Source organism: Carica papaya, chromosome 4 (genome assembly GCF_054855325.1).
Source record: "Carica papaya isolate Zhongbai chromosome 4, ASM5485532v1, whole genome shotgun sequence".
Taxonomy (NCBI): Eukaryota; Viridiplantae; Streptophyta; class Magnoliopsida; order Brassicales; family Caricaceae; genus Carica; species Carica papaya.
The window spans coordinates 23,745,043-23,772,644 of record NC_142312.1 but is presented as its reverse complement, the minus strand read 5'-3'; the positions used below and the strand labels follow the sequence as shown (position 1 = coordinate 23,772,644).

General features: G+C 35.8%; 3 protein-coding genes across 9 annotated transcripts; 2 read left to right on the top strand and 1 right to left on the bottom strand.

Moving 5' to 3' along the window:
• The first annotated feature begins 240 nt into the window (after positions 1–240).
• Positions 241–18,206, top strand: TRFL6 (TRF-like 6). Of its 3 annotated transcripts, none has more exons than XM_088218261.1 (9): positions 241–508; positions 1,045–1,207; positions 8,068–8,242; positions 14,388–14,446; positions 14,627–15,616; positions 16,458–16,595; positions 17,290–17,577; positions 17,735–17,791; positions 17,894–18,206. In XM_088218261.1, the coding sequence occupies exons 2-9, from the start codon at positions 1,079–1,081 to the stop codon at positions 18,065–18,067; spliced, it is 2,010 nt and encodes a 669-aa protein (XP_088074387.1). In that variant the 5' UTR covers positions 241–508; positions 1,045–1,078; the 3' UTR covers positions 18,068–18,206. The 3 variants fall into 3 exon arrangements, with proteins under 3 accessions (XP_088074387.1, XP_088074388.1, XP_088074389.1); XM_088218262.1 differs by having other exon boundaries at positions 242–508; positions 14,795–15,616; XM_088218263.1 differs by lacking the exons at positions 241–508; positions 1,045–1,207; positions 8,068–8,242 and adding an exon at positions 14,056–14,126.
• A 476-nt stretch (positions 18,207–18,682) lies between these two features.
• Positions 18,683–25,256, top strand: LOC110818326 (P-loop containing nucleoside triphosphate hydrolases superfamily protein). Of its 3 annotated transcripts, none has more exons than XM_022047149.2 (12): positions 18,683–18,837; positions 19,330–19,415; positions 19,581–19,648; positions 20,729–20,805; positions 21,331–21,511; positions 21,760–21,816; positions 22,560–22,634; positions 22,950–23,069; positions 23,336–23,506; positions 23,864–23,977; positions 24,124–24,294; positions 24,825–25,256. In XM_022047149.2, exons 2-12 carry the CDS (start codon positions 19,346–19,348, stop codon positions 24,918–24,920), a joined length of 1,200 nt encoding a protein of 399 aa, XP_021902841.1. In that variant the 5' UTR covers positions 18,683–18,837; positions 19,330–19,345; the 3' UTR covers positions 24,921–25,256. The 3 variants fall into 3 exon arrangements, with proteins under 3 accessions (XP_021902841.1, XP_021902842.1, XP_021902843.1); XM_022047150.2 differs by having other exon boundaries at positions 18,709–18,837; positions 19,327–19,415; XM_022047151.2 differs by lacking the exons at positions 18,683–18,837; positions 20,729–20,805 and having other exon boundaries at positions 19,394–19,415.
• On the bottom strand, positions 25,126–27,584 carry LOC110818325 (putative pentatricopeptide repeat-containing protein At5g37570). 3 transcript variants are annotated; one of them, XM_022047148.2, is made up of 3 exons: positions 26,758–27,583; positions 26,137–26,667; positions 25,126–26,028 (listed from the first exon to the last, which is right to left on the bottom strand). In XM_022047148.2, exons 1-3 carry the CDS (start codon positions 26,966–26,968, stop codon positions 25,349–25,351), a joined length of 1,422 nt encoding a protein of 473 aa, XP_021902840.1. In that variant the 5' UTR covers positions 26,969–27,583; the 3' UTR covers positions 25,126–25,348. The 3 variants fall into 3 exon arrangements, with proteins under 3 accessions (XP_021902840.1, XP_088074390.1, XP_021902839.1); XM_088218264.1 differs by having other exon boundaries at positions 26,814–27,583; XM_022047147.2 differs by having other exon boundaries at positions 26,137–27,584.
• Positions 27,585–27,602: the final 18 nt, after the last annotated feature.

Sequence of the window (27,602 nt, the reverse complement as noted above, 5' to 3'; positions counted from 1 at the left end):
AATAATTTAGTTATTAAAAAATAGCTTTTATTTAAAAATATAATAATTTCATTAATTTATTTTAATTTAATGAAGTTAAATTTATAATTCTATTTAAACAAATATTATATACAAGTTTCTATCTTCCCATAAAAAAATATCCGACCAACGACTACGCCCACCGCCAGAAAAATCCGGACTCCACGTGCCCTTATAAAATTCAATTAATATGTAACTTCAAATCCGGAACTGTATCTCAGTCAGCGTGCTGGAAAAGCGAGCCAAGAGGGAGCATAGTCACAGCCTATGCTCACAGAAGAAATCGTATAATTAATTTAATTTCCTAAAAAGTTAAAAGAAAAGAATTATCAATTTTCTTATCTTACAAGTTTCTCCTTCGAGAATCTCCGGCAACTCATTTGGTTAAGTCTGTCTACGACGCGTATAATCCGAAGAATTTGTCTCATTTCTCAGTATATTTCTTACTAGTTGATACTGAGTCAACCCGGTTATCCATCATCATCTTATGGTGAGTGAAATTAAACTCTCCAATTCCTTCTAATTTCCTTCCATTTTCTTTTTGAATTTAGCTTGGAAATGCGATTTTCAATTGGTTTTGTTATGGAGATATTATGCATGCATAGCCACATAGGTGGTATATACACTGTGTATGTGTGGATATGCAATTGGAGGAGAGTATTTTGCTTTCAGTTATTGTTATCTGCAATATTAGACTTTAGGGCTTCTTAAATTTTATAGTTTTTTGAACTGTAATGCAATTGTGCTTAGAATGGAAAATGGATTTTGAACAGCTCTTTTTTTTTTCCTAATTTATACGTTGCATAGGCTTATATGTGATTTGCTGGTTTTATTTTGTGGAAGCTCATCCTGCACCACTACTTTTATTGTCTAATTTCTTTCCAGTTTACCTTAACAATGATTTTGATTGGCAATTATCTATTGTTTGCACATACACATACCATATCCATATGCATGACAATTAGAATGAGTTTAATCTTTTTTTTTTTGGTTGTTAATATTTACAATTGCAAAGTGGTATTTCAGTGTATGTATTTGAGTTGCATGTCGTGGATTTTCCATGGCAACACTGGTCGGAGCTGACGAAAATTATGAAGGAAAACTTGAGGACCTTGGTGTTAAGAATGATGACTCTTCTTTGCCTTCAAGAAAGCAGATTGGCAACCCAGTTGTGTACAAGCTTGTCCGGGTATAGTTTTTTAAACTATATCATCAGTATTATGTGAAGTTGTCTTTTTAATAGTCTTTAATTAAAATGAGACCACCTATTTTTGAGTGCAAAAATACTTAAATTTGTTTGCAATGGGAAAAGAAGCATATAAGAACTCATCCCTTATGTTAGCAAGCAATTGTCAATTTGTCATTTTACTGCTATCAACATAGAAATACCAAAAAACCCATAGAAAATATGGAAAGGCATGGAATTATGTTTTTCTACATTTATATGTGTATGTGGCTGCTTTCCTTAAAAAAATTCTCTAAGAAGGAAAGTGGCTAATCTCCTTATATACAGCCAGAAATATCATGTAAGGAATGTTTTTCATGCTTGGTGTCAGTCAGTTAAGATCATGAAAATATGGAATTCTTCCTACCAAATGATTGATGTACTCTCTTATCCTATACATGTTTATGGAATTGAGCAGATTTTGCAGTCTATAAAAGTGATATTTTGTTGTATTGTGCATGGGGAATGTTGTTTCACTTAGACTGAACAATTTGTTTACTCTATACTTTGTGATTGATCTTTACTGAAAATATGGGTTTGCTTGTACTTTATGCATAGAAAGCAAGGTAATGCTTATTTTCCTAACAGAAACTCACGGCCTGTTACTCTCATGCCAAAAGTGTATGCATATGGAGTTACAGATGTGTTAGTACTGGGAAACCTTTAAAGGTTTACCAGAGATGTCCGGTTTTGTAATAAGTTGGGAAAGGGGTTGTTATGGTACCTAATCGTGACAGTTAGGATTGTGGGACCGGTTAGTTAGAGCTGTTATGGCCAGAGGCTCATGTATAGATACAGGAACATCAGTCAGACTGTATCGGGATTGGACTAAAGAAAACCTCCATTTTTGAATCTCTCTCAAGCTACCTGTCTTCCTTACGTCTCTCACTCTCATCTCTTTCATTTCTTCTCTCTTCCAAACCTACTAAAATCGTTAGAGCTCATGTTCAAGGCTCTTGACAGGATGATTCAGGTGATGCCTTAGCTGATTGTTTATCTTTCTTTTTGCTTCTGGTATTCCGTGTTTACAAATCAGTTTTGCTTGGACAGGGCTCAAGTCCATCCCCTTAAACATTTATGAAATGAGTTTTATAGTTAGCTTTGATATTAGAACCAACCCTAAAAGCTCAACTATACTAGTTTCTTGGTACTCATCTCTTTCATTTCTTCTCTCATCCAAACCTACTAAAATCGTTAGAGCTCATGTTCAAGGCTCTTGACAGGATGATTCAGTTGATGCCTTAGCTGATTGTTATTTTTCTTTTTGCTTCTGGTATTCCGTGTTTACTAATCAGTTTTGCTTGGACAGGGCTCAAGTCCATCCCCTTAAACATTTATGAAATGAGTTTTATAGTTAGCTTTGATATGAGAACCAACCTTAAAAGCTCAACTATACTAGTTTCTTGGTACTCAATTGAGATGCCCATAAGTTCATAGCTCTCCACATCCGTGGACTTTAGTAACTTGGTGCATCAATTGGCTTAAACATTCTGCATCGGGTTTGTTATTTGATTGACATTGGTTGTAAAGCGTAAATATCTCAATATAACTTTTTTAAAAATAAATAAATATCTCGGTAAAACTTGAAATGAGTATGAAAGAATAGTTGCCTAAAATGATTTCTTGGACCAGAGATAAGAGAAACTAATAGATTATAGCATGAGTTTTGTGAAGTATGAATACAAACTGAGAGAGAGCGACTGAGTAACTGAGCTAGACAGTAATGTGTGTCCCTGTCGCTGTCGTCACGAACGCGACAGAGTCATTGTGTATGGGCAATGTTTACGAGAATCCGGAGATTTCTGAGGATAGGGCAGAGGACTTACGACATTAAGGGAGAGGGGGAAGGGCTAAGAGTTTTTGAAAATAGGGAAGGATTTCGGAAGTCGATTTACTTCCGTGAGAGGGGTGTTGATTGGCTTATGAGGAGTCTACGGGAGTTCTAGTGGGAGAAATGGGAGGGAGGATGGGGAAGGAGTTGCAGGAGTGGGGAGCGGATTCTATGGATAGCCCTGAGTTCGATTATGGGAGAGAAGTTCCTGGTGCTATATGAAGGTCCCATTGATGGAATAGGGGCTTTAAACGAATCTTCATTCTGGAAGGGGAAAAGGCGACCGAGTGGTGGCAGTTCATGGAGTCCATCTTCAAAGTACAAAGAGTCAAGTTAGTGGAACCAGAATGGTTGAAGGGGAGAGGGAAAATGGTGGTGGGGCAGGAGATCGGGGAGGTGCCAAAAAAAGTGTTTAGTTTCTGGAGTATTTTTTGTTAGTTGCCCTTGTTGTGGAGAAGAAATGGAAGTTAGGGTCAGCCGGAAAGGGAAGGAGATGGCGACGGATGTCCTCAAACGAACATTGCAGGAATTGCACCGGGTAGGGCAAGAAAGATCCGCATCAGCAGGAAGACCCGACTTTGCTTAAAACAGAGGAGTAGATGGTCGCTTTGGGGTCATCCGGTATTCAAACCAGTTCAGTTCGATGTGGACCGAGATTGCACCATAATGCAGATGGGGTCCATCTTTTTGGGAGACCTAGGTCTGGAAGAGGTCATAACGGGCCGATGGGCTGGAGAAACGGTTGAGATTGGGCCGAAGGTTTTCCTGCCTAGAGAAAGGGAAGTGGGTAGATGTACACGGTCCAAGCAGATTCAGGTCCAACCCAAGCCCAAATGACCGGCTGGTTTGGAGACCAGTGAATCGCAACTCGATCGGGATTCCCGAACTGGTTTAGGAATGAAAAAATGAGGAAAAAAAAGAAGCAGAGGTGGAGAAAAGACGGAGAGTTGGGTTTTGAAGGAGGGTGCGGGAATGGCGATTGGGGGTGGTGAGAGGCAGGTTGACGGGTCATGTGAAGGTGTTTCCAGCAAGGAGAGCAAAGATTCGACAGAGTTCGGTGGGAATATGAAAAGGTCAGAAGAAAGGGATGGTGGTTGCGACGGGAAGGGAAGCGAAATTGTTCCACAGGGTGTCAGTGGTGGATCAGAAGGCGGAATGGAGTGTGTATGGGTCTGTTCAGCCAAAGAAGGTAATGAGTTAGCTTTAATGGTGATTGAGGAGAATTTTGATGACTGTAATGTTGAGTTTGAGGAGAGTGGGAGGGGAGGCAGCAGGGAGCTTGAAAAAATACCTGGTGAGATTGATTAAAATGGGTCTGTTTGGATTATCCAAAATATTTAGAAAATTAGTATGATGGTTGGGGTATCCCTTGTGGGTTTGGGGGAGAAATTGTTGGAAATTTTTATTGAAATAGAGAGGAGAAGAATGGAAAACAGTAATGGGGGAGCGGTGGAGGAAAAGGTGAAAAAAAAAAAATCAGGGGAGGGGAGAGCTAGGGAGTTGAGAAGGCTGCAATTTTCAGTTAATTATGAGGGCAAAAGGAGAGACAACAAGGGGGAGGGGGTTAACAGAAGGAAAAAATGATGACAGGCAATTTATTTTGGAGGGTATTAAATGGAAGATTGGGAGGGGCGAAATTATAAATTCTTGGGAGGATGAGTGGTTGGGGAGGGGCAGCCTGAAAAATCCAAGAGTTTATAATTTAGTGTTGAGGAAGAATGTGGCGGTGGAGGAGGTGTTTAGGGGTAGGGATGGGAGAAGCGGGTGGGATATTGATTTGTTTAGAAAGCTGAATGACTAGGAGATTGACGAGTATACAAGGCTTCTACAAGTGCTCACGGATGTCCATTTGGATACATGTAATGATAAGGCTACTGGAAATTCAGGAAAAATGACACCGTGAAATCATTTTATGATTACCTGATGTCCAAAGAAGATAACAGACAGAATTTTCCTGACAAACAAATTTGGAAGGCTAATGCGCCTTCAAGGATTACTTTTTTTGGTTGGAAAGTTGAGCGGGAGTGCATTCTTACTATCGACAAGTTGACGAGGAGGGACACATTATGGCACATGGGTGCTACATTCGTTTGGAAGCTGCTGAATCATGCAACCATCTTCTTCTTTGGTGTCCGGTGTCGTATAGTTTATGGCATATGGTGTACAGCTTATCGGGTGTAAATTGGGTGATTGGGGGTTCGGTAAAAAATGAATTGTGGGCTTGGGAGGGGATGGGGATTAGATCTAAGTTTTCTAAATTGTGATTCCTTTGTCTATCTTTTGGGTTATTTGGAAAGAGAGGAACAATAGAGCATTCAATGGGTGTGTGAGGGATATTTGAAGAATTAGAGATAGATGGCTTCACTCCTTTGACTCTCTAATTCTGGGTCATAATACGAATGGGTGGGATGATATTGAGAGGGTTTTAAATGTTCTAACTAATTTATAAATAATTTTGTATTGGGGCAACACCCCCTTGGTGTCACATACGTATGGAGGCCTTTACCAAGTCGTTGGTGAGAGCAAAGGATCTTAATATGGTTAAGGGTATTGAAGTGAGTAATGGGAAGAGAAAAGTTGAAAACACACATCTCTTCTTCGCGGATGACTCTCTAATTTTTTGTGAACCTAAAACAGAATACCTTCTGCACTTGAGATGCATCCTCTTCTGTTTTCAGGTGGTATCGAGCCTTAAAATAAATAGAAAAAACTTCTAATCAAATATCTTGGCTTTCCTCTTGGCCTGAAATACAAAGACCACAAAGGGTGGGACCCAGTTATTGAGTTATTTGACAGAAGATTGGCAAATTGAAAGAGAGGATTCCTCTCTAAAGGAGGCAGATTAACCCTTATCAAGAGTACGCTCTCCAACCTCCCTTTATACTACCTTTCGGTTCTCAAGGTTCCAATTAAGATTGCTAAAAGAACAGATTTCTTTGGGGGTGACACGGAGAATAAAAGAACCTACCATCTGATTAATTGGGATGAGGTTAAGCTGCCAATGTGTAGGTGTTGCCTCGGGATAAGGTCTATCACAACTATCAATAAAGCCTTCCACGACAAATGGATTTGGAGATACTTTAACGAAATCAACAGCCTTTGGAGGATTATTGTGGATATAAAATGGATGAAATTTGATGGTAATGGAAGATTTATCTTCCCTACTAGAACTCATGGCACGAGTGCTTGGAAGGGGATCCTTGCCACCTACAATGAGGTGATGATGAATAATTACTGGAATGTTGGTAATGGTGATAGGGTGAATTTCTGGAATGATACTTGGTGCACTGAAAACAGCCTTAAATCTGCCTTCCCAACTATTTACTCCATTGCACAACGAAAAAACCTTCTGGTTAGTGAGGCCTTCGATACCTCGGGCCTTTGTAATATTGCTGTTAACCGCAACTTAAATGACTGGGAGATGGATGAATTTGGATAGTTCTTGCAGCTGATGGCTAGGATTCAAATTGTTAACAGACCGGACTCTCTAATTTGGAAACTGCAGAAACATGGCATATTCTTTATTCGGTCTTTCTTCAATAAGTTGTCATTTAGCATTGGCTGGTCAAACTCTATACCTGCTGCATATTTTCCCTACAAAGCCATTTGGAAAGCTAATGCTCCCCCCAGGATTGCTTTCTTTGCTTGGGAAGCTGTTAAGGAGAAGATCCTGACATTGGATAATTTGATTAAAAGAGGAAAAATTTTGGTCAACAGATGTTTCCTTTGCAAAAATGATGCTGAGAGTTGCAATCATATCCTTCTTTGGTGCCCTTTTACTGCTAATTTGTGGCACATGGTCTATCTGATTGGCATTAATTGGGTTATGTCCGGCTCAGTTTATAATGAGATTATGGCCTGGGATGGTTTAGTTTCTAACAATTATGTTACTCAGCTAATTCCTTTTAACTATCTTTTGAGGTTATTTGGAAAGAAAAAAATAATAGAGCTTTTGAAGGCATTGAAGATACTTTTGTATCAAGGATAGATGGATACACTGTTTTGGATCCATACTTTTGGGTCACAATCTCTTATCTTTTGATGACATGGGAGCTGTGATCGATATTTTTATTGATATGTAAATCTTTTGTAAATGGGCAATAGTGGTATTGATACCACTTTTTGATGCATTTTCTTACTTTTATCTATAAAAAAAACGTAATATACATACATGTTTTTATTTTTAAAAAAATAGCATGAGTTTTGTGAAAAGCATTCTGATTTGGAATCATATCCCTGTAAATTTAATATAAGGAAATTTTTTTGCTTCGTTATCCTCTTGTGGTTGCTTGCATAAATTGTGTTCACATCAATGTCGTTTTTGGTTTTAATATATGAAATGTCTGTTGAGCTTATTAAGGACTGTGTTGCTGCCTAACTCTATCAAGTTTTATGCCTGTAGACCATGCTTTAAAATTATTCCTTGGTCATAGTAAAATGTGCACAATCATTGATCAAACAAGCATAGCATCTAAGGATGTCCAACTTGTTAATGATTTAATATGGTTTTGGAAGAACCAAATCTTAGAAACTACCTATGGAGGTTGGAGAGTCCAGGCCCATATTAACCCCCACAAAAAAAGCCATATACTTCTGATGCATTTAAGTTCTATATCTTTCAAGTAGTACATTACAATCCACAATGCTCTGCACACTGACAGGCTTTGCACTAGGTCTGTTTGCCCTGTCTTGGGCAAACATTGCCATTCTGGCATCACTACCTGCACCGCACAATTGGAACCTGGAGAGATGGTTGGTGGCTCTAATACGATAGATTGGGTCTTAGGAAAAGCAAACTTCAAAAGCTAACTATTGAAGTTGGACAATCTTAGTCGATATAAACCCGACAACAAATCTTGCATCCTGCAAGTAGCACAAAACAGCACTCTATTCTATGAATATAGATCTGGAGTCGTAAAATAACATAATACTAATTTGTGATTATGAAGTACTGAGTTCGATCTAGATCTATACTATCTTGTCTGATATCTAGGTTGAAGGAGATGGGAGATTAGTGCCTGCAACAGATGATGAAATCATGGAGGTCAAGGATTTACTTGAAGATGGCAAGAGTGTAATGCATATTGTTACAGAGACTGGGCAGACGGTAGGGTGTAATCCCAACGAAGTATCGTCCTCTGGGATGCCCCATTTGGAGAATTCAGAAGGTTTGTTTAAAGTTTTTTTTTTGTTTTCTGGATCTCTGTTAATTTGGACCTTCTAAAACTAAATTCCATTGGTGATTGTCCAATTCTGGACGGAAAAAGAAGCTTTGACCACAATGGAGCTTTCTGATCTTTATGATTGGGTGTCTGGTAATTTATTTGGTTGTGCATATCTCTAGTATCAATATGTTCTATAAAAAATGACAGTGTCATTTTATTTTGAAATAAATATGGTACAGATATCTTTTTGGTTCAGACCAGGGAAATAGAAGATTAAAAAAAAAGAAAAAAGAAAAATCCGATCCACAGTTATATGAAGGGTAAATTACACTAACCATCCTAGCTTAGGCTATCATGCCCTCCTACATTTTGACATATTCACTTTGCACTCTTCTTGTTAGTTAAAGACTTCAAAACTCAATAAAAATTATGAAATGACTTAACTATCTTTGTGTATATATAATATAAAGTTATAAAGTTATAAGATGTCCTTCTTTTACTAAACCAATCTATGTTTCATAACAAAAAATTATGTAATAGATTTCTATGATTACAGGATTCAATTGAAACAAAATTTTGAATTGCTCATCAAGCATTGTGCTTATTAATGTAGTAGTAAATCAAGTAAAGAATATCTAGTTGTGAATTCTTTTTTATAATAGTTATATACACTTTTGGATTTTAGAAGTAATAGAGACCCATAACTAGGGAGTGTAAGTAGGAGAATAAAATGAATTTTTTGTCAAATAATTATAAAGAATATTTTGGGTTTTTAAATTAATAGGATGAGACAGCAGGAAGTCAACTAACAATTGATTGGTTGGTAACATTAAGGGGTTCTTACATTCCCTAGCCTGGGATCAAGTCAAATTCTACCAAGGCGAAGTCTTTTGGCAATTGTGAAGCTTGCTTGTTAGATTTGCAATCTTGGTGGCCTATGATTGGGCTTGTCAAAGAGAACCCTAGGATCTCTTAGAGAATTCTCTAAAATTAAGAATAATTTTCAAATGGTTGTTAACTAGTAGAATAGGTATCTACGAGGAGCATTGCTCATACCTGGACCAACTTCCTAATTTAAGATAAAGGAAAATCTTATGCTAGAAGGAATTCTAATACGTCGGGCTAGCCTAGTAGTTATTAGGAAAAGCCAAGAGTCCTATTCAGAAGCAGAGGTTGAAGGTAGTAGTTCTCCAAGAACTTGCGGCTTTCCATATGATTTGCACGTTCCATCAGTCTTCTTCTATTCTACCCAACTGCTAAATTTGTTAGGATTAGGTGATATGCGCATTAGAGGAGAAAGTATAAATTCTTAATCTCTAGGGGGAAACCATGATACAAGCTAAACAAAAAGGTCGTTATGTAATTTACCCTTATATGATTGTGATCCACAATAATTGGGATAAAAATACAAACCACAATCATAGAGTCTGCAGGCGTTCAATCATGAGAAATATGTGGATAATGTACACATCTATCTATTTATAGGGTTTCTAAATGCCCTACTAAACGCAGATGGGAAAAAGAAGATTTTTTCTTCTTTATTTTCTGTTATATTTTGTTGGTAAAAAATGTTGAATTTATAGAATTTTACATTTTTATTTATCTTCTTAATTTTAGGAATAAATGACTACACAATCAATAACAATAACTTTTTAAAAATTATAGTAATAAATCCTACAGATATGTAGTAATAATTCCTACAAATATGCAACAATAAATTCTAAAGATAGACAGTGATAATTTTAGAGATATGCAGTTAATTTCTTATGTTTTTCATATATTTTCACACTCCCCCTCAAGTTGGTGCATAAATATTGATAATTGCCAACTTGTCAATGAAAGATTCAAACTTTGGTCTGAAATGTCCCTTGGTAAAAACATTAGTTGTTTGTTGTACAGAAGTCACAAACAGCATACGAGTAACTCTATTCTCCAACTTTTGTTTAATGAAATGCCTATCAATGTCAATGTGATTTGTACGATCATGTTGAATTAGGTTGTACGCAATGTTTATAGCTTATTTGTTATCACAAAATAGTCTCATAGGTGTTTCTGCATCTAATCTTAATTCTTCAAGTACTCATTTTAATTCATAATGCCTCACAAACTCCATTTGTCATAACTCTATACTCAGCTTGTATACTACTTCTAACAATCACACTTTGCTTCTTACTTCGCCAAGTAACCAAATTTCCCTATAAGAACGTACAGTAGCTAGAGATTGATCGGCTATTGGAAATTGAACTTGTCCAATTTGCATTTGTGAAGACTTCTATACTCTTTTTATACTTTTCTTGAACAACAACCCCTTTCTCGATGTACTTTGTAAATCCTTAAGAATCTTGTATACAACTTTCAGATATTTCTCATAAGGTGAGTGCATAAATTGACTCACGACGCTAACTGCAAAGGCGATATCAAGTCTTGTATGAAACAAATAAATGAGTTTTCCTACAAGACATTGATATCTAACTTTATCAATTAGAACTTCATTAGGAGCATCTCCCAACTTCTTATTAGGATCCACGGGTGTATCACTTGGTTTGTAACCGCTCATGCTTGTCTCCTTTAATAAGTCAAAAACATACTTTTTTTGTGATACAGAAAATTCCATCTTTGACCTTCCAATTTCTATACCCAAGAGTAGTGTAAAGGCCCAAAATTTTTAATTTCAAATTCTTTGGCAAGATGTTTTTTTCAACCTAGAGATCTCATCATCATCTTTCCCAGTAAGTATTATATCATCTACGTGTACAATCAAGACAGTTATCTTTCCATCGCCAGTGTGTTTTATAAACATTGTATGATCAGATTGTCTTTGACGATATCCTTCTTTTTTAACAAAGTTGGTATATCTCTCGAATCAAGTTCCGGGAGATTGCTTCAGTCAAGATTTCTTCAGCTTACGGGTTTTCCCTCTAAACTTCTCTTCAAAGCCAGGCGGAGCATCCATATAGGTTTTCTCTTCTAGCTCTCGTTGAGGGATGCATGTTAACATCCAATTGCAATAGTGATCACTATAAATTCACAGTTACAGAGAATAACACTCAAATAGTATTTAATTTGGCAATAGGGACAAACATCTCCCAACTCCATATGTCTATGTAAATGCTTATGCTACTAACTTTGTTTTATAGCGTTCTAAGGATCCATCGGAGTTGAATTTTACAATGAAAATCCATTTGCACCCAGCAATCAATTTTCCTTTAGGCAAACCAGTAGTCTCCCAAGTATCATTCTTCTCTAGGGCCTTCATCTCTTCAAGAACAGGCTTCATCCATTTAGGAACTTTTAGTGCTTCCTGTATACACTTAGGTATATCCACATTAGACAATTGTGAGACAAAAGTATAGTAAGAAGATTATAGGTTCTTATAAGACTCAAAATTTGATAAAAAGCGTTGAATACATGATCGAGTTCATTTCCTAAGAGCAATGGGGAGGTCTAGAGAGTCAGAATGCACTTGAAGAGAATGACTAAAAAAGCTTTGGAATTAAAAAAATGTAACATCCATTATGGAAAAATATTTTTTTCTGGTAGGATCAAACCATTTATACTCTTTTGTGTGGGAGAATATCCTAAAAAATATTTTTTATTGCTCATTGATCTAACTTATCTCTATTATGATTATGTATATGAACGAATGCAATACATTTAAAGACTCTTAACAATAAATATGAGGTTAGTCGAGACACTGAAAATGATTTTTTAAAAAATGTCAGAGGTGTCTGAAACTTCAAAGTTCTTGATGGCATCCTGTTGGTCAGATATATAACAGTAAGAATTGCTTCTCCCCATAAGTATTTAGGTACATTAGTGGTAAACATCAAAGACCTAGCTATTTCTAGAAGGCGCCTATTTTTTCTTTCTGCTATTCCATTTTGTTGATGAATGTCATTGCAAGAGTTGTGATGGACAATTCTTTTTTTTTTTAAGAAAACAACTCTAAAATTTTATTACAATATTTCTTTCCATTGTCACTCCAAAACACACGAATTTTTGTTTGGAATTGGGTCTCAACCATATTATAAAACTTTTTGAAAACATGTTCTGCTTCATATTTTTCTTTAAGTAGATAAACTCAACTTAGACATGTATGATCATCAATAAATGTTATACACCATTTTTTCTCGGAGTTGGTTAATGTCCTAGAAAGTCCCTACACATCATTATAAATGAGAGAAAAATGCATAGATGGTTTATATGGTTGAATAGGAAAGGATGCACGATGGTGTTTAGCTAATTGACAAATATTATATTAAAATGATGATAAATCTTTATTATGGAACAAATTTGGGAACAAATATTTAAATATTGAAAGTTAGGGTTAGATATGGTGTCATACCATTATTTCATCACTAGTAGAATTAAAGCATGCTCCAAGACTTTTTGTCATCAAAGTAATAGAGACCTCCATGTTCCTTAGCATTGTCAATCATCATCCCTGTATATAGATCCTGAAATTCAAAACAGTTTGAAAGAAATTTAGCATAATACCTTAAGTATCGAGTTATTTTACTGACAAATAAAAGATTACAGGAAAGATTTAGAACGTGAAGGACATCATGAAGAACAAGAATATTAGATATGACAATTGACCCTTTTCCTGCTATTGCTGAGAGTGAGCCATCGGTAATTGCCTGCACAAGGACTATAAGAAGAAAACAATTTAGAACAACCTATTATATGATCTGTGCCACTTGAATCTATTATTCATGAATAAATGGAAATAGCTAACGCATTAAAGACAACAAATTGAAGATAATTACCTTTCTGGGCTAAGGAACAAGAGAAAGGTACAAGATTAGAGAATTGTGTGGACTAAAAAAATTTATACAGTGGTTATAACTGTTTCTTACTGAATGAAGGTGTTGCATCAACAGTTTTTGTGTTCCCATTCTACTCAGTGGTGGAGTGGAAAGCCTTTTAGAAGTGGTGTTGCCTATCCTCATTGTTCCAGGCATGATAGTTTGTGCTATCAAAAGAGAAAAAAAAAAAATTCAACATAAAAAAGAGAAAAAATGTATTTAGGCCAGGCTAGCTAAGCCATGGCTTTGATACCATGAACGCAGATGGGAAAAAGAAGATTTTTTTTTTTTTTTTTTTTTCTGTTATACTCAGTTGGTACAAAATGCTGAATTTATTTTGTTTTACATGCCTATTTCTCTTCCTAATTTTAGGAGTAAATGGTTACATAATCAATAGCAATAAATTTTTAAAAATTACAGTAATAAAATCTAGAGATATGCAGTAATAACTCCTACAAATATACAGTAATAAATTTTAAATATATGCAGTAATAATTTTAGAGATATGTAGTAAACTTCTAATTCTTTTCATATATTGCTACACCTATTATATATAGAATTCTAAGGCAATTTTTGGAACAAATCGAGAATTTTTATCAACTTCATTTTAAATTTCAGGCTCAATTTAACTATGAGTTCGATTGCAATCTACAATGTCAAAATTTGAGTTTAAATATTGAAAATTTCCTACGAGCTCAATTTTCATCTCTTCTTGTTAGAATAAGTATAAATTTCTAAATAAATTTCAGAAATTTCAAACATAGCCTAAATAGTAGCAACTAAATAAGTGTGCTGATAAACCTATACTAGTAACTTTTCTCTTAATATTTCCTAAATAAACTTTTTTTCAGAAGATCTAAATAAAAATTTTGATAAAAATTCATAAAAAGCATAAGTACATAAACATTCCTCTCTGGAATCACTTTTATCTATCTGGCCATTCTTTTGAACAAAAATTAGCATATATACTCATTTCATATTGCAGGTACCAGAGAGGACCTCTCTTGGGAAAAAAAAAAAAGAAACTGAGAATCAACTGATCAGCTAAATTTGACACGCAGGAAGCATAAGTGAAATGGGTCTGTTATTAGGACATGTTAAAATTTGCATAAAAGTCCTTAGATGCTGATCTCTATGTTTATTTAAAAAAAAAAACAGTTCTTAGATGCTGACTCTGTTATTAAATTTGGCCTTCTAGGGCATTATGAATTTAATTTTATTCTTGCTGGGCTGCTGTCCCAACTTTCGTCTAGCTATTTCCATATTTGTCCAAACATTTTTATTTTCTGTATTGTTAAATTATATACATTTTCCTTGTCTTAATGAGCACTATATGGCAGGTTTATCACAAGCTGAGAATACAGAAGCTAGTGCAGAAAAATTAAATGCGCGACTTGAGGTATCTCAGTTTTCTTGATATCCATGACTAGTATTTTTCTCACTGGAACTGCTGTCACAAAAAAACCATTTTCCTTTGATGTTTCTGGTGTCAGCAAACATGAGATTGGCTTGAATTTATTATGGCATTAATTTAACCATTAATTTCTTGGATCCTACTTGGACATAAAATCTCTTGTAGTACATCGAGGAGATCTTGCAAAAGGTCAAACAGGAAGAGAGGCTCCGCTTAGCACATGGATCTCCTGATCATTTTTCTGCTTATATGAATGTAGACAGCAAGTGTTCTGATCAGCTTGATAAATTGTCTGATATTGATGAGAAGCTCCAATCTGAATTTCCCTTGCAGGAAATTCTTCCTTCCTTAGCACGGAGTTCAGCCGGCAGTCATTCTACTCAACCCAGTTGTGTTGGGGAGTGCTTTAACCATGCAGATGAACCAAGAGAAGGTGGACCATCAACTTCTGGTGTCTATGCTAGTTCAAAACCTGATTTTTCTAAAGTACAAGGGGAAATATGTTTGGACAATCTATCAATTAAAGAACTTCATGAAACATTTAAAGCAACCTTTGGACGAGAAACTACTGTCAAAGATAAGCAATGGCTTAAAAGAAGGATTGCCATGGGATTGACTAATTCTTGTGATGTTTCAACCACAAGTTTTATAATTAAGGATAACAAATTGGTGAACAAAGGAAAGGAAGAAAGCTGTAACAATGTGAATGGTGCTGTAGCCGAGGACCAAGCTGAGGGGACCAGTAGTGACAATTCCAAAGCTTCAGTAAATGGTTCAAGTGATAAAATGGAGGACTGTCAGAATGTTTTGGAGAAGAGATTGGAAAACTATGGAATAGATTTTGAGCATGGAAGCGGAGATGTTCACTTAGAAGAAAGAGCTGCAAAAAGAGTTAGAAAGCCCACAAGGAGATATATCGAAGAACTTTCAGAAGCAGAACCAAAAGATCACTGTGGGAAGTTAACTGCTTCAGGAAAATTTTCAGGGGTTGGGCTATTGACCCCAAAATCTCATGTCAGGCCTGTTAGAAATGTCTTGTCAGATGGAAGAACTGTTGTTACGAGGGTGGAGTCCCTTGGGGGATCTGGGATTCAGGTTCCATGTGTTTGTCGGATAAGAAGAAGCCGTCCAAGAAAAAATATTATGGCTCTTATGGTATGAAAATCTGAATTTCATGAACTACATTTTAGATTTTTTTGTCCCTCTTAAAACTTTTCAAACTAAAAATACTGTTTAAAGTACATTACTTTTCTTTATTCACCAAACTCACCTTGCTACTAAATTGATCACCTATTTTATTGGTATCCACATCTGATTCTGCCTGAGTTTGTACTGTTGTACAAGCTTGACAGTAGTTTTACAGTTAATTTTGCCCTCCACCCCGTCCTCTCTCTCTCTCCCTCTCATTTTTTCACTCAACAAATTTAAGTAGTTTCAGGGTTATTGAATAATAGAGTTGAATCAATTTTTCTAAAAGTTTGAACTTGTAGTAAATGACCCATTCTGTTATTTATATATGAATAAGCCCCTCAAGCACAAGTGTGCTGGGTTGCTAAGCACGGATCGATCACAGGTCCACCTTACTTTATGCCGAAATTAATTAATATAAATGGTGCTGCAGGCAGGATTTTAGCACTGTTTCTTACTTTGATACCATGATAAATAATAAAATTTGAATGGTCTTCCTAAAAGCTTAAGCAGACTAATCTACTCTTTATATATATATATATATATATATATATATATATATATATATAAATCAATATTGGTGGACCCCCTCCCTCTATTCCATCCCCACAGAAACACATACTTTCCATGAGAAATACATACACGTGTGCAAGACATTGGATACTTACGAGAGATCGAGCCCAATTTTGATTCAAACATGGAATTTTTTATTGCAAGAGAAATCTGAATGTGTAACTGTATTCTATTAAATCATTATTGTAATTCTTATTCATAAGATAATTGATGGAATTTGAATTGTATTTTGTAGAAATTCCATCCCAGTTACATGGGTATGAAGTCTACATTCATAAAGAAAGGCTTTGATGTGCATGCTCCTCAATCAAATAGCGAGACCAGCGACAGTGTTGTCAAAGTCAAATCTACTTCCGCCCAGATTCAGCAACCAGTAAGAATATATGTCTGTTAGGTGAACATATGCTTGTTTCATTTGCTGAATTGGCTTTTACGCATTGTTTTGGTGTTTTATTTGGTTGAAGCCTGTACAAAGTTTTGTTTAATAACTTCAATATAATTTCATTGTTGATATTCCTTTCTCAGTTTGTACTTTAGTCCATCCTGGGATTCTTCCATGTTTATCATAGTTTGTTTGGACTTTTGGTGATCATTTTTCTGCATTGAAAGTATTTTCATTGCTTTTAGGCTCACTTGCCTTGTGGATGTCAAAATGGAATATGATAAACATGTATCAGTATAATCACACTGACCACTAATCACATGAAGCATGTTAATGGGTAGTTATGAAAGTTTATCAGGCCTGGGAATGTAAGATATAACTTTATGTTTGTAACAATAAATAATTTGCATAAATTAGGAGAGTTGGTTATATTCTTTGTTTTTTAAATATGATTCAAGATCTTGGAGCAGTGACCTTGCATTTTAAAGAGGAAAGGCTAAGGGAGATTGTCATTAGACTGAAATGTGCCTAACATGATTGATTGGAGTTTTCATTCATGGAAAGAGAGAGAGAGAGAGAGTGGACTGTTGATCGTGTAATTTCTCTAGAATGTTATCTTATATTTCAAATTATCTGCTGCCTGATATGATATTTTTGCTGATTGGATATCTTGTTTCCACGCTAGTTTGTTGCTGAACCTGATAAAAATAGACAAATCTCAGTAGTGGGCACAGTTGAGGGGCGCAATGTGGGCTATAGACATGTAGATTCATCTGGAGATACTTCAGATGATAATGTAGCTACTGTGCCTACTTCCAAAGGTGGACTTAGAAGGAAGCATCATCGAGCTTGGACTCTCTCTGAGGTTATGAAACTAGTCGAGGGTGTGTCTAGGTATGGAGCTGGAAGGTGGTCTGAGATCAAAAAACTTGCCTTTGCATCTTATTCATATCGTACCTCAGTGGATCTTAAGGTACATCTATCACAGTCTGTTTCTAAGTTCCATATCTCCGAATAAGTTTTCTTCACTGGAGTCAAATGTGTTTCCAAAGCACTACAGACCATATGGATTGATTGTGGCAAGTGGAAATATTTTTCTGCTGATAGATTTTTTCTTTTTCACTTTGAAGGACAAGTGGCGGAACCTACTAAAAGCTAGCTTTGCTCAGGCACCTTCAGACAAAGGGGTGAGCAATCAAAATTTTCTCTTATTTATATGTTATTGAAACTGCATTGATGTTTTCAATTCTAAATTGAAATGAGCCTAATCTTTGGTGAATAATGCACAGGCAAATTCTCGGAAACATGCTTCGGTGCCTATTCCTGCACCAATTTTGTTACGAGTGAGGCAGCTTGCTGAGATGCAGGCACAGGTTCCCCCAAATGTTAGCTCGAGCAAGCTGGTTGAAGTCGGTGTGGGTGGTAGAAGTGTAGTTGAAAGTAGTAGGTCAGGTTACTTGTAGAACTGTAAATATTACAGGTTTTAGCTGTCTAAATCTGGAATAAAGGATACTTCTCTTGTACTATTTTTAAGAAATTCCTGTGAGATTTACATACATAGTGTAACTCTGATTTCAATTAGAATATGGACATTCCGTTTGAGGATTTTTTTTTTTTTTTTTTCTAAATAAGAAATTTAGTGCCGCATAAAATACTAAATTATTATTTTTATTTTAAATTCATACTTAATTATCAACTTGACTTAACAATAATTTGAAATATATACATTATTTTAGAAGACAAGATTGCTTTACAAGATTATTTCAATTCTAGTACTAACTTGAAATTGTAGTATGATAAAAAAAAATTGCCTTAATTAAAATTTAATTGTATTGTTAAAGATTTTTGTAGGAGTCTTAAATTTTATAAAAATTAAAAATTTTATTGTTTCGGGAACTCAAGCCATATTATAGAGAATGTATATTATATTTTTGTTAACTGTGTAAAAGAAAAATTAAAAATTATACTATAATTAATTATTACCATAATTGATTACAACAATATATCAAATTATATCCTTGATTATATAATCCCTGCGCAGCCTACTCTCTAAATCTAATATTGATTTACCAGAATGGGCCATGATCAGCAGGCGCCCTGTGGGCTATAAATCCATGGAAATTCAGTTTGATCTGTATTCTCTAAGCCCTACCGTAAATCATTCCATTGTTACTTCGCTTTAGCAGTACCAGTAGCAGCCAGCATCTCATCTCACCTCTGGATCGCTTTTCCGGTAGGACGTCTGCTCTCTCTCTCTCTCTCTCTCTCTCTCTCTCTCTCTCTTTCTCTCCCTCTTCTGTCCTTTTGCCTTCTCATTTTTTTCCTGAATATCTAACGGCGATTCAATTCTCTACAATGCTTTGCTTTAATTACTATCGCCGCAAAGGTAGAATTCGAGGATTTAAATTTAATTACATAATTACTCTTTTCAAAATATATTTTCTTGTTTGTTACTTGGGTTGCCATCGAATTCCATGGAAAGGGAAGCATGCAGACACTAGGACCCTAATTCTAACTTTTGATCTTCTATTCTCTGTTGCTTTGATTGATTTGATTTTGTTTGTTGGTATTTATGTATCTGGTTAGGCCTCAATATTTGGTCTTGGTCTCCATGTTAATCAAAATTTCCTTCCTTTGGTTCTAACTTGGAGTGGTTCATATAGTGGTACTACAGCATTTGAAATCTCAACTTCCACCTTTTTGTTGTTTGGCTTGGTATTAGCAGCTAAAATCAAAGGAAAATGGGGATCATTGAGAAGATTAAAGAAATTGAGGCCGAGATGGCCCGGACCCAGAAAAATAAAGCCACAGGTTTTCTTTGTATATTTTATATGAATATCTCTTTGTCTAACAGATTCTTCTTCATGTCTATCTATTGCGGTTATAGTTTCACTATTCTTTGCTATCCTGTGTATTCCTGCGTGGTTAATCCATTTATTTCCTCTCTGTCTCTTTCTCTACCTTCTGGGTATGCAGAGTATCATCTTGGTCAGCTCAAAGCAAAGATTGCAAAGTTAAGGACGCAGCTATTGGAGCCTCCAAAAGTATGAAAGCTTATTATGTGAATCAGATATATTTTGAAATCATTAAATTTATATCTATACTCATAAGCATTTCTTATCGTTTCTTTGGTGGATGCAAAAATTGTATGATTAACATACATCTATTTCATGCTCTTTTCACTTTCCTTTCTTTACTTGGTCCTTTTGCTTGAGTTCATAATCAGAAATTCAGAACTATGAGGTCAGATGCATAAGTAACATGTCATGCATTAACTTTATTTACTCGGTTAAACATAAGAATTTTGTATGAGTATATTTGCATATCCTCCTCTTCTCGTGGACCAATAGTATAAATCCTTCAATAACATTAGTGAATTTTGAATTTCATATTTCTGTGAACTAGTTTGAGAATTCACAATGTTAAACTAGATGGATCTATCTATTTCTGATTGGTTATCTTGTCTGCAAATTCTCACTAGTGACTTCAGAACACTATCACAGCTGCGTAAGATTTATTTGCCTGGTGAATGGTGTAACAAACTGAGAAAAGAAAGGGAAATAAAAAAAAAAATTCCTTTATTTTCTGTGTTTAGTGCCTGATTACAAGCTTAAATGATCTTTTAACTAGAAATTACTTTCATATTTGTGCAATCTGAGGCTCGCTAAATTTTGAGTAGAAACAATAGGATAATGTGGAACCTCGCCACTGATATAGTTTCGATTACAAGGATTATGATTATTGTGGGAACCTTGTAATGGCACCTACTTTACTGATTACTAAGCTGTTTCTTGAATTAAAAATTATTGGTTATTGTTTTTTGATATTATAAATGGTTTTATGGCATATTTGTGTTTTTAATTTAACACCTGCTTAAAAACATAATAAAGAAACCTGTAGAATCATTCTCTGGATTCCAATTGCATTCCCTTTACCGGCGACTTCTGAGGTGCTTGTGTCAGGAAATGTGCCAAGTCTTGCATTTAATGTTTCATGAATGACAAACTATGGACTGTAGACATGTAACCTTTTCTGGCTAGTGGGAGGTTGTATCTTCCATTCTTTTCCTCCAACTTGTCATCATCTGTTTCTCCTAAAATATTTTCTTTAAATTTATCTATCAGGGTTCAAGTGGAGGTGGGGAAGGTTTTGAAGTTACAAAATTTGGTCATGGAAGGGTTGCTCTTATAGGATTTCCAAGGTCTGTCACCTTAATGACCTCTTGTCTTGTTTTAATGCAAAGTTGAATTCCATATGCACCTTCCAATTTTTTATGTAAAACCTGTCACCAAAATAGGGGGAGTGCTTTCAAATTTGAAGTTTGATGGACCTTTGTCCCACAATTTTAGTAGTGGCCATTTCAAGAACAATTTGCTTTCAGCTGTTTTTTTCACAGGCTATAGGACATTGATTTTTGGCAATACATAAAACTTAACTTTTAGCTCCTTTTGAATTATATGAAATAGATGAGGATAGTTTCTTGCTTTGTGAATCTAGGCATGCATGCTCAGTAATACCAACTTCACATAGTTTATGTATAGATGCATGTGCGCATGCATGCTCAAACAGAAACACGTAAAGTGCTCATGGCTGATGTGATGCAGAACAGGATTCATTTACTAGTTTGCATGTGACTTTAAAAGGTTATTGAAGTGATAATATTGATGGTATTGCTGCTGTACCATTGTTAGTACGGTTGAAGCTGACATCTGTACTTGTGGTTCAGTGTGGGGAAGTCAACCCTTTTAACCATGCTAACAGGCACCCACTCAGAAGCTGCATCTTATGAATTCACAACGCTTACCTGTATCCCTGGGATAATTCATTACAATGATACTAAGATTCAGCTGCTTGATCTTCCTGGGATTATTGAAGGTGCTTCTGAAGGAAAGGGACGAGGGAGGCAGGTAAAAATGTCATTATCCGTTTATCTTAAGATTGATTTTTTTTAGGAACTATTAATTTATTACTTGGATGAAAAAAATGAAAATCCTAATGAAATCTTTGTTAAATAGCAATTGATAAATGTTATAAATATTATTATGTTGGCATTGACTGTTGGATTAGCACTAGGTTCTTTCCTTTATATCTTTTTTGCCTATGTTGATAGCTTATCATCATAATCCATGAAGTTTTATGAGACTTTATGTTTCAGGTTATTGCTGTTTCAAAGTCCTCAGACCTTGTGTTGATGGTCCTTGATGCATCAAAAGTGAGTATTTATGTTTTTTAACTGTGATGTTTTCCTTTCTGATGGACCATTATTCTCTCTAGTAAATTTCTTGATTTCTCACCTATTGACATGGATTGCATGGAGATTTTAGTGTTGTTCACTAAGAACTAGAGTTCAAATTTGTTTGATTTCTCACCTATTGACATGGATTGCATGAGATTTTAGTATTGTTCACTAAGACCTAGAGTTCAAATTTGTTCTCCAAAATGAAAAATTTGCGGAAATGAAAATTGTAGTATGACTTACAATATAGGTACAGGACTTTATTGAAATTCCTGGGTATTTAATTTTCATTTCCTCTTAATAAGATGCAAAATAATGTCCTGGGTACCTTTTTACTAATTCTTCAAGAACACAGGGGAAAGAGAGAAGAGTTGATCTGCTGGTCTTCTGTGACCTTTGTTTTAACAAGGATTCATTCACATCTCTTGTGGTTATTTAAAATGTTAATGGCTAGTTCAACTTGTCCATGTACCTCAATATGTTCATTCTTTCTACTTCTTCACGTTGTAAATGTTAGATTTTAAGCATATTAAATTAGTTAAGAGATTTCTGTGATATGTAAGTAGGACATCCCAGCTTCGGAAGCTTCATTGCCTGAAAGTATTTTTTTTTTTTTGGGAGTATGCATTAACTTTCCCTTGTTAGTAGTTATATTTATTGCTGTTGTTCTCGGTGATTTGGAACTGTTTTCCTGACATCTTCACGTTTGAACCTTCAAGAGTGAAGGGCACCGGCAAATATTGACGAGGGAACTGGAAGCTGTGGGTTTGCGCTTGAATAAGAGACCACCTCAAGTAAGTCTAGTTAGGATGTTTTTCTCAATTTGAATCATCATTTGTTTCTTTCAAAATTATCAATATTCTATTTCCAACGATTTGAATGCATCCAATATTTGTTTTAGAATTTCTTGAGGTTATACTGTTAGTCTATAATTCCAATCTTAGCTTTTTCTACAGGGTAGCCTAGTTTCCTGTAAGGTTTTGTTTGATGATACATTGATTTGCCTTTTTCTTGTAGAAAATGTATCCTCATGTTTCTTAAAGTTTCCCCCCAACATCTCTGTATATTGGATTACTGATTATTAGCTTTATTTTCTACTTCATTGACAGATTTATTTCAAGAAGAAAAAAACCGGGGGCATTTCTTTCAACAGTACTCTACCCTTGACTCATGTTGATGAGAAACTTTGTTACCAAATTCTGCATGAATACAAAATTCACAATGCAGAGGTGTGCAATCTGTTTCAGATCTTTTTGGAAAAGTTCCAGTCAAATTGCGTTAAAAAACGATACTTATTCTTTGTTAGGAGGATAGGAGTGTCTCTCTCTCTTCTGCTTTTTCTCTCTCATATTGTTAGTATTTGGATGCCCAGTTGACGCCTGAGTTGTAGGTAGGATGACAGGGTAAGCTATGATAGGGCCAAAAATTTGTACCTGCCATGCTATCCTCTGCCAGTCTAATGACACGGCTACTTTGCGAATGGATTATTTTGCAGGTGCTATTTCGTGAGGATGCTACAGTGGATGATCTTATAGATGTTATTGAGGGAAACCGAAAATACATGAAGTGTATATATGTTTACAATAAGATTGATGTTATTGGTATCGATGATGTGGATAAGTTAGCCCGACAACCAAATTCAGTCGTCATTAGTTGCAATCTTAAGGCAGGTTCTTCATTTCTAGTTCTTGTTGAATTTAAACTGAGGCATGGCTCAAGGTCACATTTGTCTGTTTGCAACATGTGACAACGACAGAATCCTCTAATCCCTTATAAAGCTTTCTTGGGACTCCTAGTAATTCATTTCTTTTTTGCTGGTGAAAAAAGAAATACTTGTTTTATACAATTAAATGTTTATTACTGTTTCTCATGGATATATTTCTCCCTAGAAGTTCTCAAATGGATTCTGACCTAGAATTGCATATTGGTGAATCTAAATAATCTTGGAAATATACAACACCTGATCTTATTCCATGAATGATTTGGGAGAATTTATTTGCATGTTGCATGTTGCTTGATACAGCTGAACTTAGACAGATTACTTGCAAAGATGTGGGATGAGATGGGCCTTGTGAGAGTCTATACAAAGCCTCAAGGCCAGCAACCTGATTTCACAGATCCTGTTGTTCTCTCAGTTGTAAGTTCACATGTTTTTTTTTTTCTGAAATAAGTTCACATGTTTTCTTCTATGATTGCAAATATCTGCTATTGATGTATGTATATGATGGACTTAACAGCTACTCTATTTTTCTTCATTTTTTCCTTTTTCTTGGGATTAAATAGGATAGAGGTGGTTGCACGGTTGAAGATTTCTGTAACCACATACATAGGAGTTTGGTAAAGGATGTCAAGTATGTGCTAGTTTGGGGCACAAGTGCAAGACACTATCCTCAACATTGTGGTCTTTCGCATGTTCTTCAAGACGAGGATGTGGTTCAGATTGTCAAGAAAAAGGTGTGGCTAACTATTAAATTCTGGAAGGAAATTTCTTTCACATATTGCTAAGTAATTTATCATTAGCAACTACAGGACTCTTTTTACTCCAAAACCAAAAAGTAACGTATCATCAATATCTTGGTTCAGACAAAAGAAAGAAATGAAGTTAAAAGTATTCTGTTCATAGATAATAATTACCATATGTTCCCTGAGACAATGGAGCTTATGAATTATGGATAACCAACAATAAAAGCTGCGAAGTAATTGCTCAAGGCTTCATATTTTTTACGTTTATCACATCATTGGATCATTTCATCAGAATCCATTTTGAATTCCATAAATGCATTGCTTGTAGTTCAGGGTATATCATTGTGTTATTGATTGGAATATGGCTGACATTTGAATTAAAAAAGCAATTGCTTAATGTCAATTTTGATTTCAGGTTTCTATACTTTTGGTAATTGAATTGAGTCACAAATTGTTTAACAATTCTGTTAAGTGTACTTTTAATGAAGTGCTATTGAACTATTATAATTTGTATGTTACAGGAAAAAGAGGAAGGAGGGAGAGGCCGTTTCAAATCACATTCAACAGCTCCTGCTCGAATATCTGATAGAGAGAAGAAGGCTCCCTTGAAGACATAAACAGTGGTGCCAACATGAGATCCTTGTTGTCTTGTCTGGCAAAACAAGTAATGTCAAAAAGAAGAGTAACAATTGGCATTGTTTTGGAATAGTGAAATCAAGCGGCAATGTTGTATTTTGCAGCTTTGATTTCCGATGATTAGATACTGTATTTAATCCTGTCTTACATGTTATAAACAAGTCAATTGAGAAGCAGAGAATAGAATTTAGGTAATTATCATTTGTCTTCAACCATTTGTATTATACGAGTTAAAGCACATTTTTTGTTGAAAAACAAAGTAACTAGTCCTACAAACAGTTACATGTTCTAATATTTTGAGGCTACCTTTGGGCTTATTATTTGGTTAGGTACTTCGTTTTAATTTTCAATTGGACAATATAAACAAGAGATCTTAACTAAATCGAAGAGAAGGAAATGGAGGCAGTTATCAATTGCTTCTACCCATCATTTGCTCATTTTGTGTAAGACTAGAAATCCAGCTACAACCAGCTGATTTTCGCTCTCCATATTTACTCATCATCGTCCTCATTGTCTCCGCCTTATCCCATTTATCGAATGATGCATAAGTATTCGCCATAAGTACTAAATTTCCAGCATTATCTGGCTCCATTTTGAAAAGATGTCTGGCTGCAATCTCACCCAGTTCAGCATTACCATGAATCTTAGAAGCTCCTAGAAGAGCAGTCCAAACTCCTGCATCAGTGGCCACTGTATATTCCTTGACAAGATCGTATGCTTGTCCAAGTTTCCCTGCCCTTCCAAGGAGGTCAACCATGCAAGTGAGGTGCTCTCTTAAGGGTTCGATTCTGAAATTCTTAACCATCAATTTGAAATGCTTACATCCTTCTTCGACCAGCCCTCCTCGACTACATGCATTGAGCACTGTGGTAAATGTAACATGGTTTGGTTTTATTCCATCCTTCTGCATCTTCAAGAAGAGACTCAAAACTTCTTCCGACTCACCATGATCAGCGAGGGCAGACATCATGGTGCTGTAAGAAATCACATCTCTCTCCTTCATTTTATTGAATTCTCTCCATGCTTGTTCCTTGCTTCCACATTTCGCATGCATATGAATCAGCACATTAGATACAAACACTGTCCGATCTGAAATTGTAGACGCACAATATAATCAGAAAAGGAACAAAAACAAGAAAAAAGATCTCAACTTCAACCTTTTAGCAATAATATGCAAGTCACAAGACAGAGGCTTACCGCAGCATCCTTCTTCTATATGTTGTTCCAACTTGTTAGCTATTTCCATGTCTCCGAGTTGGGCACTAGCAGATATTGCCCCTACCATTGCCACCTCTGTGATTCTCACTTTTTCTTCCCTCATTGCCTCGTACATTTCAATAGCTTCCTTTGCAAAACCATTCTGTGCATAACACGCCACCATTGCTGCCCAACACAGAGAGTTTGGTTCTCTTATCTCGTCAAACACTCTTCTTGCTTCACCCACATCACCACACTTCCCATATCCAGCTATCATGGCAACCCAAGTAATTGAATTCTTCTCCACCATCCTATCATACAACTTCTTTGCTGCTTCCATTTCACCAGAATTGGCATACCCAGCAACGATAGCAGTACAAGAAACAACATTATGCTCCCCCATGAGATCAAACAAGCGTCGAGCCTCACCCATCATCTGCATTTTAGTGTACCCACATATCATTGCAGTCCAACTAACAATATCCTTTTCGTCTACCATATCAAACACTTTCCTAGCATCCAACACAAATCCTGATTTTGCATAAACATCAAGTAGAGCAGTTAGTACAACCTTGTTACTCAAGAAACCTGATTGTATAACTCTAGCGTGGACTTGCTTGCCTTCAAGAAGTGCTGGAAGGCGAGCACAAGCATTGAGGACAGAAGAGAAGGTGAACCTGGACGGCAGAACTCCTTTCCGGTGCATTCTAGCGTATAAAAGAATAGAACGGCTGAACTGACCATGGAGGACATGGGAACGTATAAGGGAAGTCCATAAGAACTGATTTTTTGAGTTGGGAATTTTGTCGAACATATGGCGCGCGTATCGCATGTTGTCTCCAGCTTATTTAAAATTGAATTTTCCTTTTATTTTTCGTGACAAAGGCATCTTCCGTTCATCATTCATGCTCAAGGATCTACCTTTCTCAGTGGGTTCGGAGCATTCACTCTTATCTGTGACGTCTTACACAAATATGTATCGTACGAAACCACAAAAATATTTGTTTGCGTCGTTAGATATTTATTTTACAAATTTGCGAGGTAGAAATTGCATGCATCTTGGTAAATCTAAATAGTCTTGACGGTCATAGATAATGCCTGGAGTTTCTCAATCTGAAAGGATGTCAGAGAATTCATTTTTATTATGCATGCTGTTTCATACAACTCAATTGACACTGGTTACTTGCAAAGATTTTAGACAAAAAGCCACAGGACGAAGAACCTGAATTCACAGATTCTGATTTCAAGTCTAAAAACAGAACTTAAAGCTCATTGAAGCTAAAAATAAAAAACCAAAAAAGGAAAAAACATATGTCCCATATCATTGAGATCAGAGGTTTAAGCTAGTGATACTTTGGGCTGTTGGGCTCTCGCCATCTAAGGTGCAACACTTTACCGTTTTATCTCAAGCAGTGAACGACGGTTTTATTGCTCTCTCGCTCACGGTTTCAGCTGCTTCCATTTTT